The sequence below is a fragment of the Ictidomys tridecemlineatus genome, chromosome 12 (assembly GCF_052094955.1).
Source record: "Ictidomys tridecemlineatus isolate mIctTri1 chromosome 12, mIctTri1.hap1, whole genome shotgun sequence".
Taxonomy (NCBI): domain Eukaryota; kingdom Metazoa; phylum Chordata; class Mammalia; order Rodentia; family Sciuridae; genus Ictidomys; species Ictidomys tridecemlineatus.
This window is the reverse complement of record NC_135488.1, coordinates 38,457,346-38,470,221: the sequence shown is the minus strand read 5'-3', so window position 1 is coordinate 38,470,221 and position 12,876 is coordinate 38,457,346. Positions and strand designations below refer to the sequence as shown.

At 33.4% G+C, this 12,876-nt stretch overlaps 1 protein-coding gene across 2 annotated transcripts in view; it reads right to left on the bottom strand.

Annotated features, from left to right (window-relative positions):
* The window catches only part of Eif5b (eukaryotic translation initiation factor 5B), a 53,629-nt gene that overhangs the window by 15,107 nt on the left and 25,646 nt on the right, over positions 1 to 12,876 (bottom strand). The window contains exons 7-10 of one of the 2 annotated variants that reach the window (XM_013363413.4): positions 11,316 to 11,414; positions 10,732 to 10,821; positions 9,040 to 9,114; positions 5,038 to 5,324 (exon numbers count right to left, since the gene is read on the bottom strand). In XM_013363413.4, coding sequence (XP_013218867.1) covers positions 5,038 to 5,324; positions 9,040 to 9,114; positions 10,732 to 10,821; positions 11,316 to 11,414 — 551 coding nt within the window. The remainder of the gene's footprint in view (positions 1 to 5,037; positions 5,325 to 9,039; positions 9,115 to 10,731; positions 10,822 to 11,315; positions 11,415 to 12,876) is intronic. The other variant, XM_013363414.4, reaches the window with a different exon arrangement.

The window sequence follows — 12,876 nt, the reverse complement described above, 5'->3', positions numbered from 1 at the left end:
CTATGAAAAGGAATGGTATCACTTTCAACTCTTTGATCATTTTTACATACAGTTAATGTAATGGGATATGATAAATAGAAAAGGAACTGATCTTTCCATCATTTGACTATACAGTACAACCTCTAATTTATGTGTAGGTTTACTAAAAAGGTAATAAGAATTATAAAGACTTTTTTTAAAATAATTTTTTGTCACACTTTAAAGAAGGGCAGTACTGGGTAATGAACCCAGAGCCTTACGCATGCCAATCAATCACTCTACCATTGAGCTACACTACCAGTTCTTTTTTATTTATTATCTGAGACAAAGTCTTGCTAAGTTGCCAAGGTTGGCCTTGAACTTGCAATTCGTCTGCCTCAGCTTCCTGAGTAGTTGGGATTACAGGTATGCGTTGCTGTGCCCAGATAATTTCACACTTTTACCCAATGTACTAACATTAAAAACGCCTCTCTTAGAAATATTTTAAGTCTTGGCTTAAATAAATCCAAACAACATCTCCTACCTTCCCAAGGCTCAAGAGCTTAATATATTTCTTTGCAACACTTAGCTAATTACCTCAACTTTCTGGGAAAAAAATCATAAGTCTGCCCATTCTTCAAAATAACAACCTTTCCAATAGCTGGCATTCAAATGAAATAAGACTTTCATCAAAGCTATGAAGTAACATCATTTACAAATCTATTTCCTATCCAAATACCAAATTTATAGGAGCTCTGTCCTTTATTTTCTTATACTAGATACTAAATTTTTCATGGAAACTGGAATGATAAAACTTTCTGAAATGTCAAAAGCAATTGTACAACAGTCCTACAGTATGCACAATTTAAATTTGAATATCATAACTGCAGTTAGCATTTGACTTGGTTGACCACCACCATTCTCTCCTGTTTGACGAAGTGTAAAAATTTTTGGAGACCATGAGGGACAGATTTTAACTCAGAATTTTTACCTCTAAGTATACATACTGAACCAAGACAGGACACTTGTACAAATACATGTGTACAACAGCTACTGTTCACACAGTACTGTTCATTAGGGCAAATTAAGTATGTATAACTACTTAATGTTCTGTAGTTGGAGATTTCTTAATAAGAAATCTCTGAGGTTTCCCAAGCCCCAGAGCTGACACCAATCAAGCATCTTGGGAAACCCCTATCTGTAGCGGAGACTCCAACCAAGAACTTCAGAGTGAATTTCAGAAAATAATATAAAGTAGCAAGATTTTCGATCCACAAAGGTTGTTATGGACTTAAGTGCATTTCCCCCAAATCCACACATTGAAACCCTAACCCTCAATGTGACTGCTTAAGGGATGGGGCCATGAAGGAGACAATCAAGGTTCAATGAGCTCCTAAGGGTAGGCCCTTAATCTAATTAGACTGGTGTCCCAAAACAGACACCAGCAATCTCTCTCTATATATATACACAAAGAGGAAAGGCCACATGAGAACTCAGAAGGGCAGGTGGATGTCTGAAAGCCAGGAAGAGAGCTCTCCCTGACAGCATTTTAATCTTGAATATCTAGCTTCTGAGAACTGTAAGAAAATAAATTTCAGTTATTTAAGACACCAATTTGGTGGTATTTTGCTGATACCACAAGCTGAATAATACAAAATTAAATTAGGATCTTTCAATAAAACAGAAAATGTGGCTGTTGACGCGTTGAGGCAGGACTCCTTGAATGACAAGAGGAATTCAGCAATCCTCTCCCTAAAGTGAGATACAACCAAACAAAACAGTCTAAACAACCACTTAAACTCTAGTAAACGGCTAAAGGCATACACCAAATAGAAGTGTTTAATTCAAGAAAACCTATTGGGCCTCAGTAAGAACGCTGGCATCCCATGGCATTTTAGTCTGAGCTACTCTGTTCTTCTTCCCACTCCTACAGCTCCTTAGGGAGACATGGTACAGGGCAGAGGGGTGTGGTGTTCCATACCTTAGGGCATGGCCACAAACAGCAGTGATCTCAACAATTAGAGGAGAAGATAAATCACAAACCAGACTAAGCTCTCCATTCCATTAGGGCAAGTGACAATCTGGAACTTCAGCTAGAAATTTAACAGAGAGGTCTGTGGAACAAGATGGCCAAGGTAGGCATTGGCAAGATAATGTTGTGAGAGATGAGAGAAACATTTATATCCTCAGGAAGATAAAAAGAAGAACAAACAAGTATGTATTTACCTTCAAAATGAATGAAGAAAAAATTGACAAGACTAATAAAAATAAGATTCCACAAAAAAAATTGAGAACTTCAATAGCAAATAGAAAAACAACAGAAAAGGAGGAAGCCCACAAACAATCTGACCATCAACAACAACCAACGTGACCTAACCAAATGTTGGGTCCAGAGACGGAATATAAATTCTTCTTCAAGCACACAAATAATCTAAAAAGTGAATAAAACAAGTTTTCATTGTTAAACTGACAGAGGACTGGAGATGTATGTTAGTGGTACACCACTTGCTGAGCATGTGAGGAGGCCCTGGGTTCAATCCCCAGCACTGAAGGGGGGGGGGGAAAAAGGACAATAAATATCAAAATTCAGAATTAACAACAGAAGGAAATTGGGCAATCCATAAATATTTGAAATTAAAACACTTTTAAATAACACACAGATCAAAAAAGAAATTAAGAAAAATTAGAAAATACACAACTTACCAAATTTTATGGGATACAGATAAAGCAATACTTAGAGGGAAATGAATCAATAATATAATAATATAAGCTGTCACCATGAAAAGTTAGCAAAAGAGGAAGAAACTAAACCTGAACTCAACCAAAAGAAGAAAACAAATAGAATAAAAATTAACTGAAGAGAAAATAAGAAAAAAAATTAAATAAAATCTTAGATTGGGTCTTTGAGAAAATCTTTAGCTAGATAGATCAAGAAAAAAAGAAGACAGAGCAACAAAAGCAGAAGCAAAAGAGAAGGCACACTCACTGACATTACGGAAACCTGAAGAATTGTAAAAGAATACTATCAACAAGTTTATGCTCACAGATTAAGACAATTTAGATGAAATACATGATTAGAAATTAGAGAATGACTCCAGATGAAATAGAAAATATGAATGGCCCTACATAACAAGAACTTAGAAATCTTTGAAGTAGAGGTAGGAAAACTCCCCAAACAATTCTATAATATTATCAAAGCCAGACAAACACATCGTAAGAAAGCTATTGATCAATATTCGTCATAGACACACATCCCCAAATACTCAACAAAATTTTACCAAACTAAATCCAAAAACATACAAAAAGATTACATGCCATGATCAAGTGGGATTTATCCCAAGAATGCAACAATGGCTTAAGATTTCAATATCAATTGGTGCTATCACCATGTACTAATACAATAGAGGGGGAAAAATGTCACCCATGGGGATAAAAACCAGGAACACAAGGGAATTTTCTCAAATTGATCTATGTAAAAAAACCTACAGCTAACATCATAATTAATGATGAAACTGAATGTTCCCCCCGTCAATTTGGGAGCAAGGCAAGTACGTATGCTCCTATGATGTCTATTCAACACTGTAGTACTTACTCTATCCAGGAAAATCAGGAAAGAGAAACAAGAAGCAATTAGAGTGGAAGGAAACAAGTAAAAACTGTTTTGATAGATGCCCTGACCTGATTATAGGAATTTCTAAGGAATCCATGAAGAGCTATTAGAATAAAAAATGTTTTTTTTAGCATAACTGAATACAAAATCAATCTATCACTTATTTACAGTATTAATGGGAAATTTTTTGGCATTCACAATAGAATCAAAAGGAATAAAAAGCTAACTAAAAAATTCAACGAAAATTACAAATCTTGTACTTTCAAAACTAAAAAACACAGCTGGAAGAGTTTAAAAGATCTAAATAATGCAGAGGCAAACTACATGCAAGGAAGATTAAATATTAAAATGAAATTCATTTGTGTTTCTCATATATCTTATCTCCATAGCCTGAAGGTAATTTAATACAATATTGTTAGTGTGTCTGTACTTTGATTGTAACCTGCCTGTTGTTTGAGGTCAAGTGTGGAATTTTCCACAGTGGCATTATGTCAGTGCTCAAAAGTTTTAGATTTTGTAGTATTTTATATTTTCATTAGTAATACTCAACCTATATATTTATATGATAAAACACTACTTGGCAACAAAGAGAACAAAATAATGGCATATGGTATGACATAAGTGAACCTTAAAAAGAGGCTAAGCAAAAGAAGCCACACAAAAGACCACATGGCTAGGGATATTGCCCAATATCCTCCAATAAAGACAGTCTCCAAAGAATTATCTAGCCCAAACATTAATATTGCTGAGGTACAAATCCTAATTTGGAACAACAGACTCACTCAATCCTTTAGGAATTCAGACAATTTTTTCTAGAATTTAGAGAAGGAAACAACAAATGATGATATGTAAACATGAAAATTAAAAATTATAAATAAGTTATACATGAAAAGTTAAGGAAAATCAAAATATTTTTGGCTTTCTAACAGTCTCTTCAAGCCAACTAAAATCATTTTTAATGTATTATTTACACTAAGTTGACAGAATTAAAGCAAATTTTCTCTTAAAGTCTACAACCTTAAGTAGGAAAAATATAAAAAGTGTATTAGGTGTATGAATTTTACTAAATAGAAGCTCCATTTACCAGATTTAAACAACTAAAGTGCTGATATCAGATTATCTAATCTAAATAAGTGAGGCAAACACTTGACTGATGTTCATAACTAGGCAGCATATGCTCAGAATACTTTCACATACCCATAAACCATCAAAGAGCACACTGAAATTTGGAGAAAACAACAACAAAATAATGAAGCAGCCACGGTTCTGATTCAGGTAAGAGAGGGAGATAGGGTCCCTGGGTTAGACTGGTGTTGCAGATTTGTGATGTCTCAACACTACAAAAATTGGAGAAGAGTTAAGAAAATATTTTTACAAGTGCTGCTGCTCAAGGCCTTTAGTTATAGAGTACAATCCTAATGATCGTGCAAAAGTGGGAAGAAAAGGAATGAAAAGGGGAAAACAAATACCTCAATTCTCCGTTTTGCTTTGTCATAAGCCCTTTCTTCTTTAGTTCGATCATCATCAGAGTCATATTCAGAGTCTGAGCTCATTTCTTTACTTGGCTTTTTATCTAATGTTTTCCCTGAATCTTTCTCATCTGACATCTTTTCCTCTTCCTCATCACCTTCACTGCCTTCACTTTCTCCTTCTTCCTCTTCTTCCTCTTCACTCTCTTCTTCTTCTTCTTCCTCTTCTTCCTCTTCCTCCTCCTCTTCAGGGTTTTCTTTTACTTCTATATGAACCGTGTTTCCTTCTTTCAGAAAAGCAAATAAATTTTAAAATAAATTAAAGTTGACATTATAAGTTTGTATCAAGACAATGGAGATGTTAGGGTAAGGGAAAATCATACTGAAATGCATTAAATAAGATGTTAACATTGTGTTTTCATACCTCATAAACACAAGTATATATCTCTATACTACAATAAAGAGAGTCATTTAACAGTAAAAAATTTAAGGTAGAAATCCTTCTGAAGTTAATAAAAAAAGCTCTAAGTCAGGAGCCAAGGGAAAATAAACATAGGAGATGAGAAACATGTAATCCTTACCCAGGGGGTCATTAGCTGCCTCAGTGCTATAGTGCCAGCCACTGGGAGTCCAGACCTACCCAGGACTGGTGGGGAAAGGGGGATGGTGAATGGAGTGGGCAGACATTGGGTTTTACCCTTACTGTGGGGTGACATTGTGAAGAGTTACATCCTAAGGATGAATAAGAAATAAGACTTTTTCATTATTGGCAGATCACCTGTAGATTGTTTGAATTCTAGATTTATAACAACACGATTCCATACTGCTAGTTTATACTTACTCCCAGTGAACAACAGGTTGAATATTCCTAATGTGAAAATCTGGAGTCTGTAATGTTCCAAAATTCAAAACTTTTTGAGCACAACATGACACCATAAGTGGAGAATTCCATTTCAATAAACCTTATTTCATGCACAAAAGTATTTGAAATATTGTATAAAATAACTTTTAGGCTATGTACAGCAGGCATATGTAAAATACAATACATTTCATGTAGACTTCGGTCTCATCCTAAAGATATCACATTTTATATATATATATACACACACAAATATTTTAAAATGTAAATATCCAAAATCCAAGATCTCTGATCTCAAGTATTTCAGATAAAGAATATTCAACCTGTACATAAACAACTGGCTCTAAAGAACAGAGATCATTCTTGACTTTAAATTATTTCTACAGTTTTATAAGTGAACTATCTAACACAAGTTCTGCTGCTCAAGGACTTTAGTTATAGAGTACAATCCTAATGATCGTGCAAAATTGGGAAGAAAAAGAATGAAAAGGTGAAAACAAATACCTCAATTCTTGATACTTAAAAGTATCAAGCCACATGAGGAAAAAAATTACATAAAAAAATCAGCATATAAGATACCCAAAGGGTATACTTTAAGTTATAAAAGCAAGAATTTTTAAATGATTATGCTTCTAACATTCAGGGAGCAACAAACGGTTAAAAATTTAAGAAGGTAAATAGACAATATACAAAAATAGCCAAATGTAAATTCTGAAACTGGAATACCAAGAAATAAAATTCAGAACTCAAATGAGATGGGCTTAACAACAGGATAGAAACAGCTAAGGAAAATTAATCACCTAGAAGACAGAAAAAACAATCCAGAATGAATTATGAGAGTCGACAGGTAGAAGCTACAGAAAAGATGAAAAGAAACACCAATATAGGAAGATCTCTCACAGACACACTTATAACCCTATGGGAAATGATGACTTACACCATAACACTAACAAAAACAAAACCACACATTCATAAAGCCATATAAGCAGAATAAATAAAAACTTAGGCTGATATCTGATTTCTCAAAGAAACAATGAAGCTAAGACAAAGGAATGATAATTTCAAAGTGTTAAAAGTTTCAACCAAGAATTCCTCACTCAGTAAGTTTTTCATGATAATGAAATAAAGATATTTTTAGAAAAAAAATGGAATGCCTGACTAGCAGATCTATACAAAAAGGAATTCTGAAAAGGTTCCTCAGAAAAGAAGAAACGATCCCAAATCGAAGGTCAAAGATGCAGGAAGAAATGAAGCAAAACAAAATGCTAAGAATGTGGGTAAACTTAAATATTGAAAGTATAAATAAGAGTAATAAGCTAATACAGAAAAAAATACAGAATGAAAAGAAATGAGAGCAATGATATATAAACTGGGAGTTAGGAAAATGTTTATGTACTCGAAAATCCTTCATTGTTGGGGAAAGCGGGTAACATTAGCCTTGGTTATTCAAAAAATGCAGGTTAAAAACCTTTTAGAGCAACCAACTAAAAGAATTAGTAAAATATATAACCTCCGAGGTCATAAAAGGAAAATAAAATGGAATTAAAAAAATACAATTATCTAAAAGATGGCTAGAAAGGAAGGGCGTGGTGGAACAGAATAAAGGACTTAGTAAAGTGAAAAACTTAAAACCAATATGTTTCATCAATACATCAAATGTTAATATACCCTAGGTAAAATACAGTTATTGACAAAACTAAGCTTGCTATGTTCTGAATGTGATGTCCTTTGCAAGATTCATGTTGAAACACAATACTCATTGTGGCAGTATTAAAGAGGTGGCACCTTTTGAGAATTAGGTTATAATGAATGGGTCAATGTTCTTTAAAAGAAGCTTCAGAAGCAGTTCAATCCTCAGGCCCTTCAACCCTTCTACCATGTAAGAACAGCAATAACATACCATCTTGGAAGTAGAGAACAACTGTCACCAGACAATGTCAGTAACTTGATCTTGGACTCGCCTATTCCAAAACTTTAATCACCCCATCTGTGCTATTTTGTTACAGCAGCATACACTGAGACAATGCTTTTAAGAATATAGAAAGAGTAATAAAGATAGAAAATGATCCTATACATCAAAGCTGGTGTAGCTAAGAACAGACTTCTAAGGCAAAGGTACTACCTGAAAAAGGAAATATATATTTCAATATTATACAAAAGTCTCAGTGCATCAGAAAGATCTAAGATTGTGTACACCTAATAACTTAGCATCAAAATATATAAAGCACAAAATTAACACAACTTAGGGAGAAACAGAAAATCCACAATAGTGGTGGGAATTCCCTTATGTTTTATGTGATGGTCCCAGTAAGAGTAAAAACACGAGAAAAAAAAAAAACCAAAACCAGAAAAGACTAAAAAAAAGATCAGCAAACTTGAGCTAATAATAGAAATTAAGGCATCCAAGTACTACAGAATGCCTTCTAATACATATAAAACATAATAACTGATCATATGCTGGGCTCTAAATCAAGACTACATATTTCAAAAGACAGTTACCTTCTCTGATTACTCACTTTTATAAATTAAGAAATTCAGTAAATATATTATTTGTAAAAAAAAAAATATAACAAATGTAAATTAGAAAATATCAGAACTTGTGGAATTTGATGAAAGCCATGCTTAAAGAAAACTTATAGCTTTAAACAAGGATTGGGTGGGTAAGGGAGACTGGGAAAAAAATTAAAAATCAAAGAGCCAAACATTATTCTCAAGAAGACAGAAAAATAATAATAAATTAAACCCAAAGAAAGTGGAGATTTTAGTGACAAAGAAAAAGTATTGATAAAAACAAAAAGAAAAAAAAAACCCTGTGTACTTCTTATTCATAGTGATTAGGAGCTATACTTAGCCGACTTCTCATTGCACTTTAGGGCTTTCTCTAGGCTACATAAATAACAACCTTATTTATGACATCATCATTCAGGGGAAAAAAAATGTATTCTAAACCCTGAAGAGCCACCTTATACATGACTTTCTGAAAACCCATTCACTTGGATTTAGGAACCACAGCAATGGAGAATAATACTGATCCTCATCCCCAGGAATGTTCACCTTTCTTAACCAGGAGACAGATTTTTATTTAAATATACAGATTTCTAATAACGATGGAATTTATCAATGTGTGCTTATGAGTTATTCACCTTTTTCTCTTTCCTCATCACTGGCCATAGCTTCCCAATCATCCAATCCACCATCCTCAGTTTCCTCCTCCTCTTCTGTAAGTAAAAAATTTTTCATTTTAGACACATTTAGAAATATAAGATTTCCTATAGAAAAAAGTGGAAAATTATGTTGACATTTAAAAGAAATGCTTTACACAAAAAGTATGTATGCAGTTTTGTTACAATCTTTGGAACCATAATTAGGATGTTAGAATTCACTATTAATAAATGCACTACATTTCCTTCTATACTTACAACATACCATGTTAAACTTAATCCAGATTTCATATTTGAAGTAATTAAAATATTAGAAATAAATACTGAAATGTTCCTTTAAATATTGGAAGGAATATGTGAATACACTCACAGTTCTTCAGAATAAAATTTCACGTTTACTTTTTGTACTTTCAACTCATACTTCAGTCATAGAATTTACTTATTTTGCTCTAATCTTTACAAAAACATGCAGAAACTACTTAAATATCAAAGTTGAAGCTATAAAATTACCATCACCATGCCAGCTCAAAAAAAGAAACAAGTATTATGCTTATAACACCAAAATAGGGAGAAAGCTAAAATTTGATTATCTGAATATTAAAGAATTTAATAATTTAACAATCACAACTCTTTTTTCACTGAGATTCTAACCAGGCAAAAACTTATTAAATGAAGAGGGGCAGGAGTATACCTCAGTGATAGAGCACTTCCCTAGCACGCACAAGGTCCTGCGTTCAATCACCAGTACAAAGAAAGGAAAATAATTAAAAGAAAAAAGACAAAGGTGGGGCATACCCTTTCCTGTAGTAATTATTATTTATAAACAAGTCTGGATAAGCCACTTTTAGGAGAAAATGAGACTCAGAAACAAGTACCCAAAACACTGCTCTGAATTAACAATTTTTTATGGTGCTACAATAGGTCATATCAACTTATTTTCTCTAATTCACCATATTAATGCTAAGCTGCAGTTGGATCCAGGCAAAATGGCCTTATTTACTTACAGTAAAGGGAAGGAAAGGATTTTGCCAACTTCATCATCTACCATCATGTTTCAGGCTTTACATTCTCTTTATTTTTCCCACTGTTATCCTATCTTTAAACTTTGGAAATTCTTTTTCATACAAAACTTCCATTTGGCTAGCCGCTGGCACTCTCATTAATCTAATAAGCTGGAACAATGATTCATTTAAAATGGGTGGGAAAAAAAAAAGGAGGCCAGAGATTTTCCCGAACACTTCAACACAAGTGAAAAAGAGAAATTTAACTTCTTTTATTTATGTATTAAATAGAAATGACCCCTGAGAAAGTTTTTAAATGCCAATTTTTAAAAAAACATTCTAATTAAAAATGCTTACAATCTGCTTTGGGAAGCATTAAGTAAAGGAACTTCAGGGCCTTGAGATATCAAACCCAAGAATTAAAAATAGAAAATCCAAATCCTTCTAGCATCTCCCCAAAATATGTTAATGACACTACTGAAAAGAAAACAGATTCAAGTCCCACTTGGATACTTTCTCAAAGTGAAAATAAAAAATAGTTTACAGAAAAGAACTATTAAAAAAAAGGGGGGGGTCACCTAGCCAGATTTTTATGTGGTCTAAAACAACTTACTAAACTTATGAAACATAGCACTATTTAAAAGGAATTAACTAACAGGCTAATGTTACTGGCCTGGTTCAATACGAGGTGCTGTCTCTTCTTTTTCTGGTATTTCTTGTTCCAAAACTTCTACGGCAGTACTTATTTCCAATGGTTCAGACACTGAAAAGGGGATAGAAATCAATTCAACATTTTTATAGCATATAATTTCTATTAACATAGTTAACTACTGATAAAACTGCATAGTAAGAATCTATTTCTTCAGTAATCAGGCAAATATTATAAAGGAAACTACTCCTGTTCATGGAATAAAGCTAAGTTGGGAAAAAAACTGATATTTTTGCTTTTCGGGTAACAATATTCTTAAGTAAATCTCATATTTTTCAAACTAAAAAACTTTTCCCATTAGCCTTTCATTTGGATCAGCTAAGAGTGAGGACAATGAGAAGAAACAATATATGGGAAAGCATTTCTTGGGGCTGGGGATGTGGTTCAGTGGTAGAGCATATGCTTAGCATGTGTGAAGCCCTAGGTTTAATTCCAGGCACCACCATCAAAAACTTTCTGATTTGTTGATTTAAGGTGGCATTTTATTTTAAAAGTTATAAGAAACAGGCAAAATAGTTTCTCAATCAGCCACTATTTTATATACAAACCTTCTTTATTTTCTAGTTGCTGTGGTGTTTTCTTCTTCTTTTTATCTTCATAAATTGGCCTTTTCTTTGGCAAAGAGTCTTTTGATGGCACTTCCACACCTAAAGGATAAAAATGGAAAACGTCAGGTTTGTATCATTTGTATGTCATCTCAGAATCAGTACTTAAAAAGGTAATATTTCTTTCACCTCATACTACCAAATATAAAAAAGGGCATTCAAGGAAAACCCTCTTTAAAAAGATCAAGTCTTAAATTTATGAGTAAGACTCCTCACATCATTAGTCCCTGGAAAAACATTAATCTGTTATCTACTCCTAAAGATCTGCTTTTCCCAAATGTCACAAAAATGAAGTCTTTTAGTCTGGCTTCTGCCATACTGGATTTGAGAGTCATGCACTTGGTTGTAACTATCAGTATCACTTCTTTGTATTGCTGAGTAACATTCCGTTGTATGAATGTACCAGTTTACCCATTCACTAGCTGAAGGATATGTGAACTGCTTTCATTTTGAGGCAATTGCTTCTGCACTAACATTTCTTTTGAATAAATGTTTTACAATAGGAAAGATGTAAGGTAAATACTATTCAATGTTGTATACTTACTTGAGGTCCTGAGGACCAAACTCAAGGTCCTCCATATGCTATGCAAGCATTCAACCACTAAGCCAAACCCCCACCCAATACATATTTAATTTTTATCAAAAAAACTATAGTTGATTTCCAGAGTGGCCTTACAATTCTGCATTCCCACCAGAAATGCTGTTCTGCATGCTTGTCAGCATTTGATAAAGATGAGTTTTTATTTATTCAGATGTATGTTATTCTAATAAATGTATAGCGCTTCCTCATTGGGGTCTTATAGTTCCCTAGTGACTAATCATGTTGAGCATTTTATTCACGTTTATAACTTCCTGGTGAGCAAGGCTGCTTAAATCTTTTTCCTACATTAACACATAAAGGTTTTCTTCTTGTTGAATATGAAGAGATCTTTATATTTTCTGGATATTAATTCTTTGTCAAGTATGTGTATTCTTTTTTGGCATGGAGGATTGAACTCCAGGGCACTTAACCACTGGAATTCTCTTAATGGTGTCTTCTGCAAAGAAAGTCACCAGACTTCCTCAAAATGTATTATTTCTCCCTTTTATGAGTTATACTTTTATACCTAATCACTTTTTTTGGTCTTATACAAAACAGCAAGATTGTCTCCTATGTTTTCCTCTAAAACTTTTATAGTTGTGTATTCAGTTAGGTCTAAGGTCCATTCTTCGGTAATCTATCTATAATTAGTAGGAATTGAGATTTTTGTTGTCTTTTGCATTCAAGTATCTGATTATTCCAGTACCACTTATGCAAAAACTAAACTTAGTTTATCCATTAAAATACCCTTCCCCTCTAGCAGGGAGGGGAAAAAAAAAAAAAGACAACACATCAACTAACCAATATAGATTCTCTGTTCTCCTAGTCTATTTGTTTACCATTTTGTTAATATCACACTGTACTGATGATTTCCTGTTTCCTGTGGCTTGAAATCCAGTACTGAGTCTTCCAAACTTGTTCTTT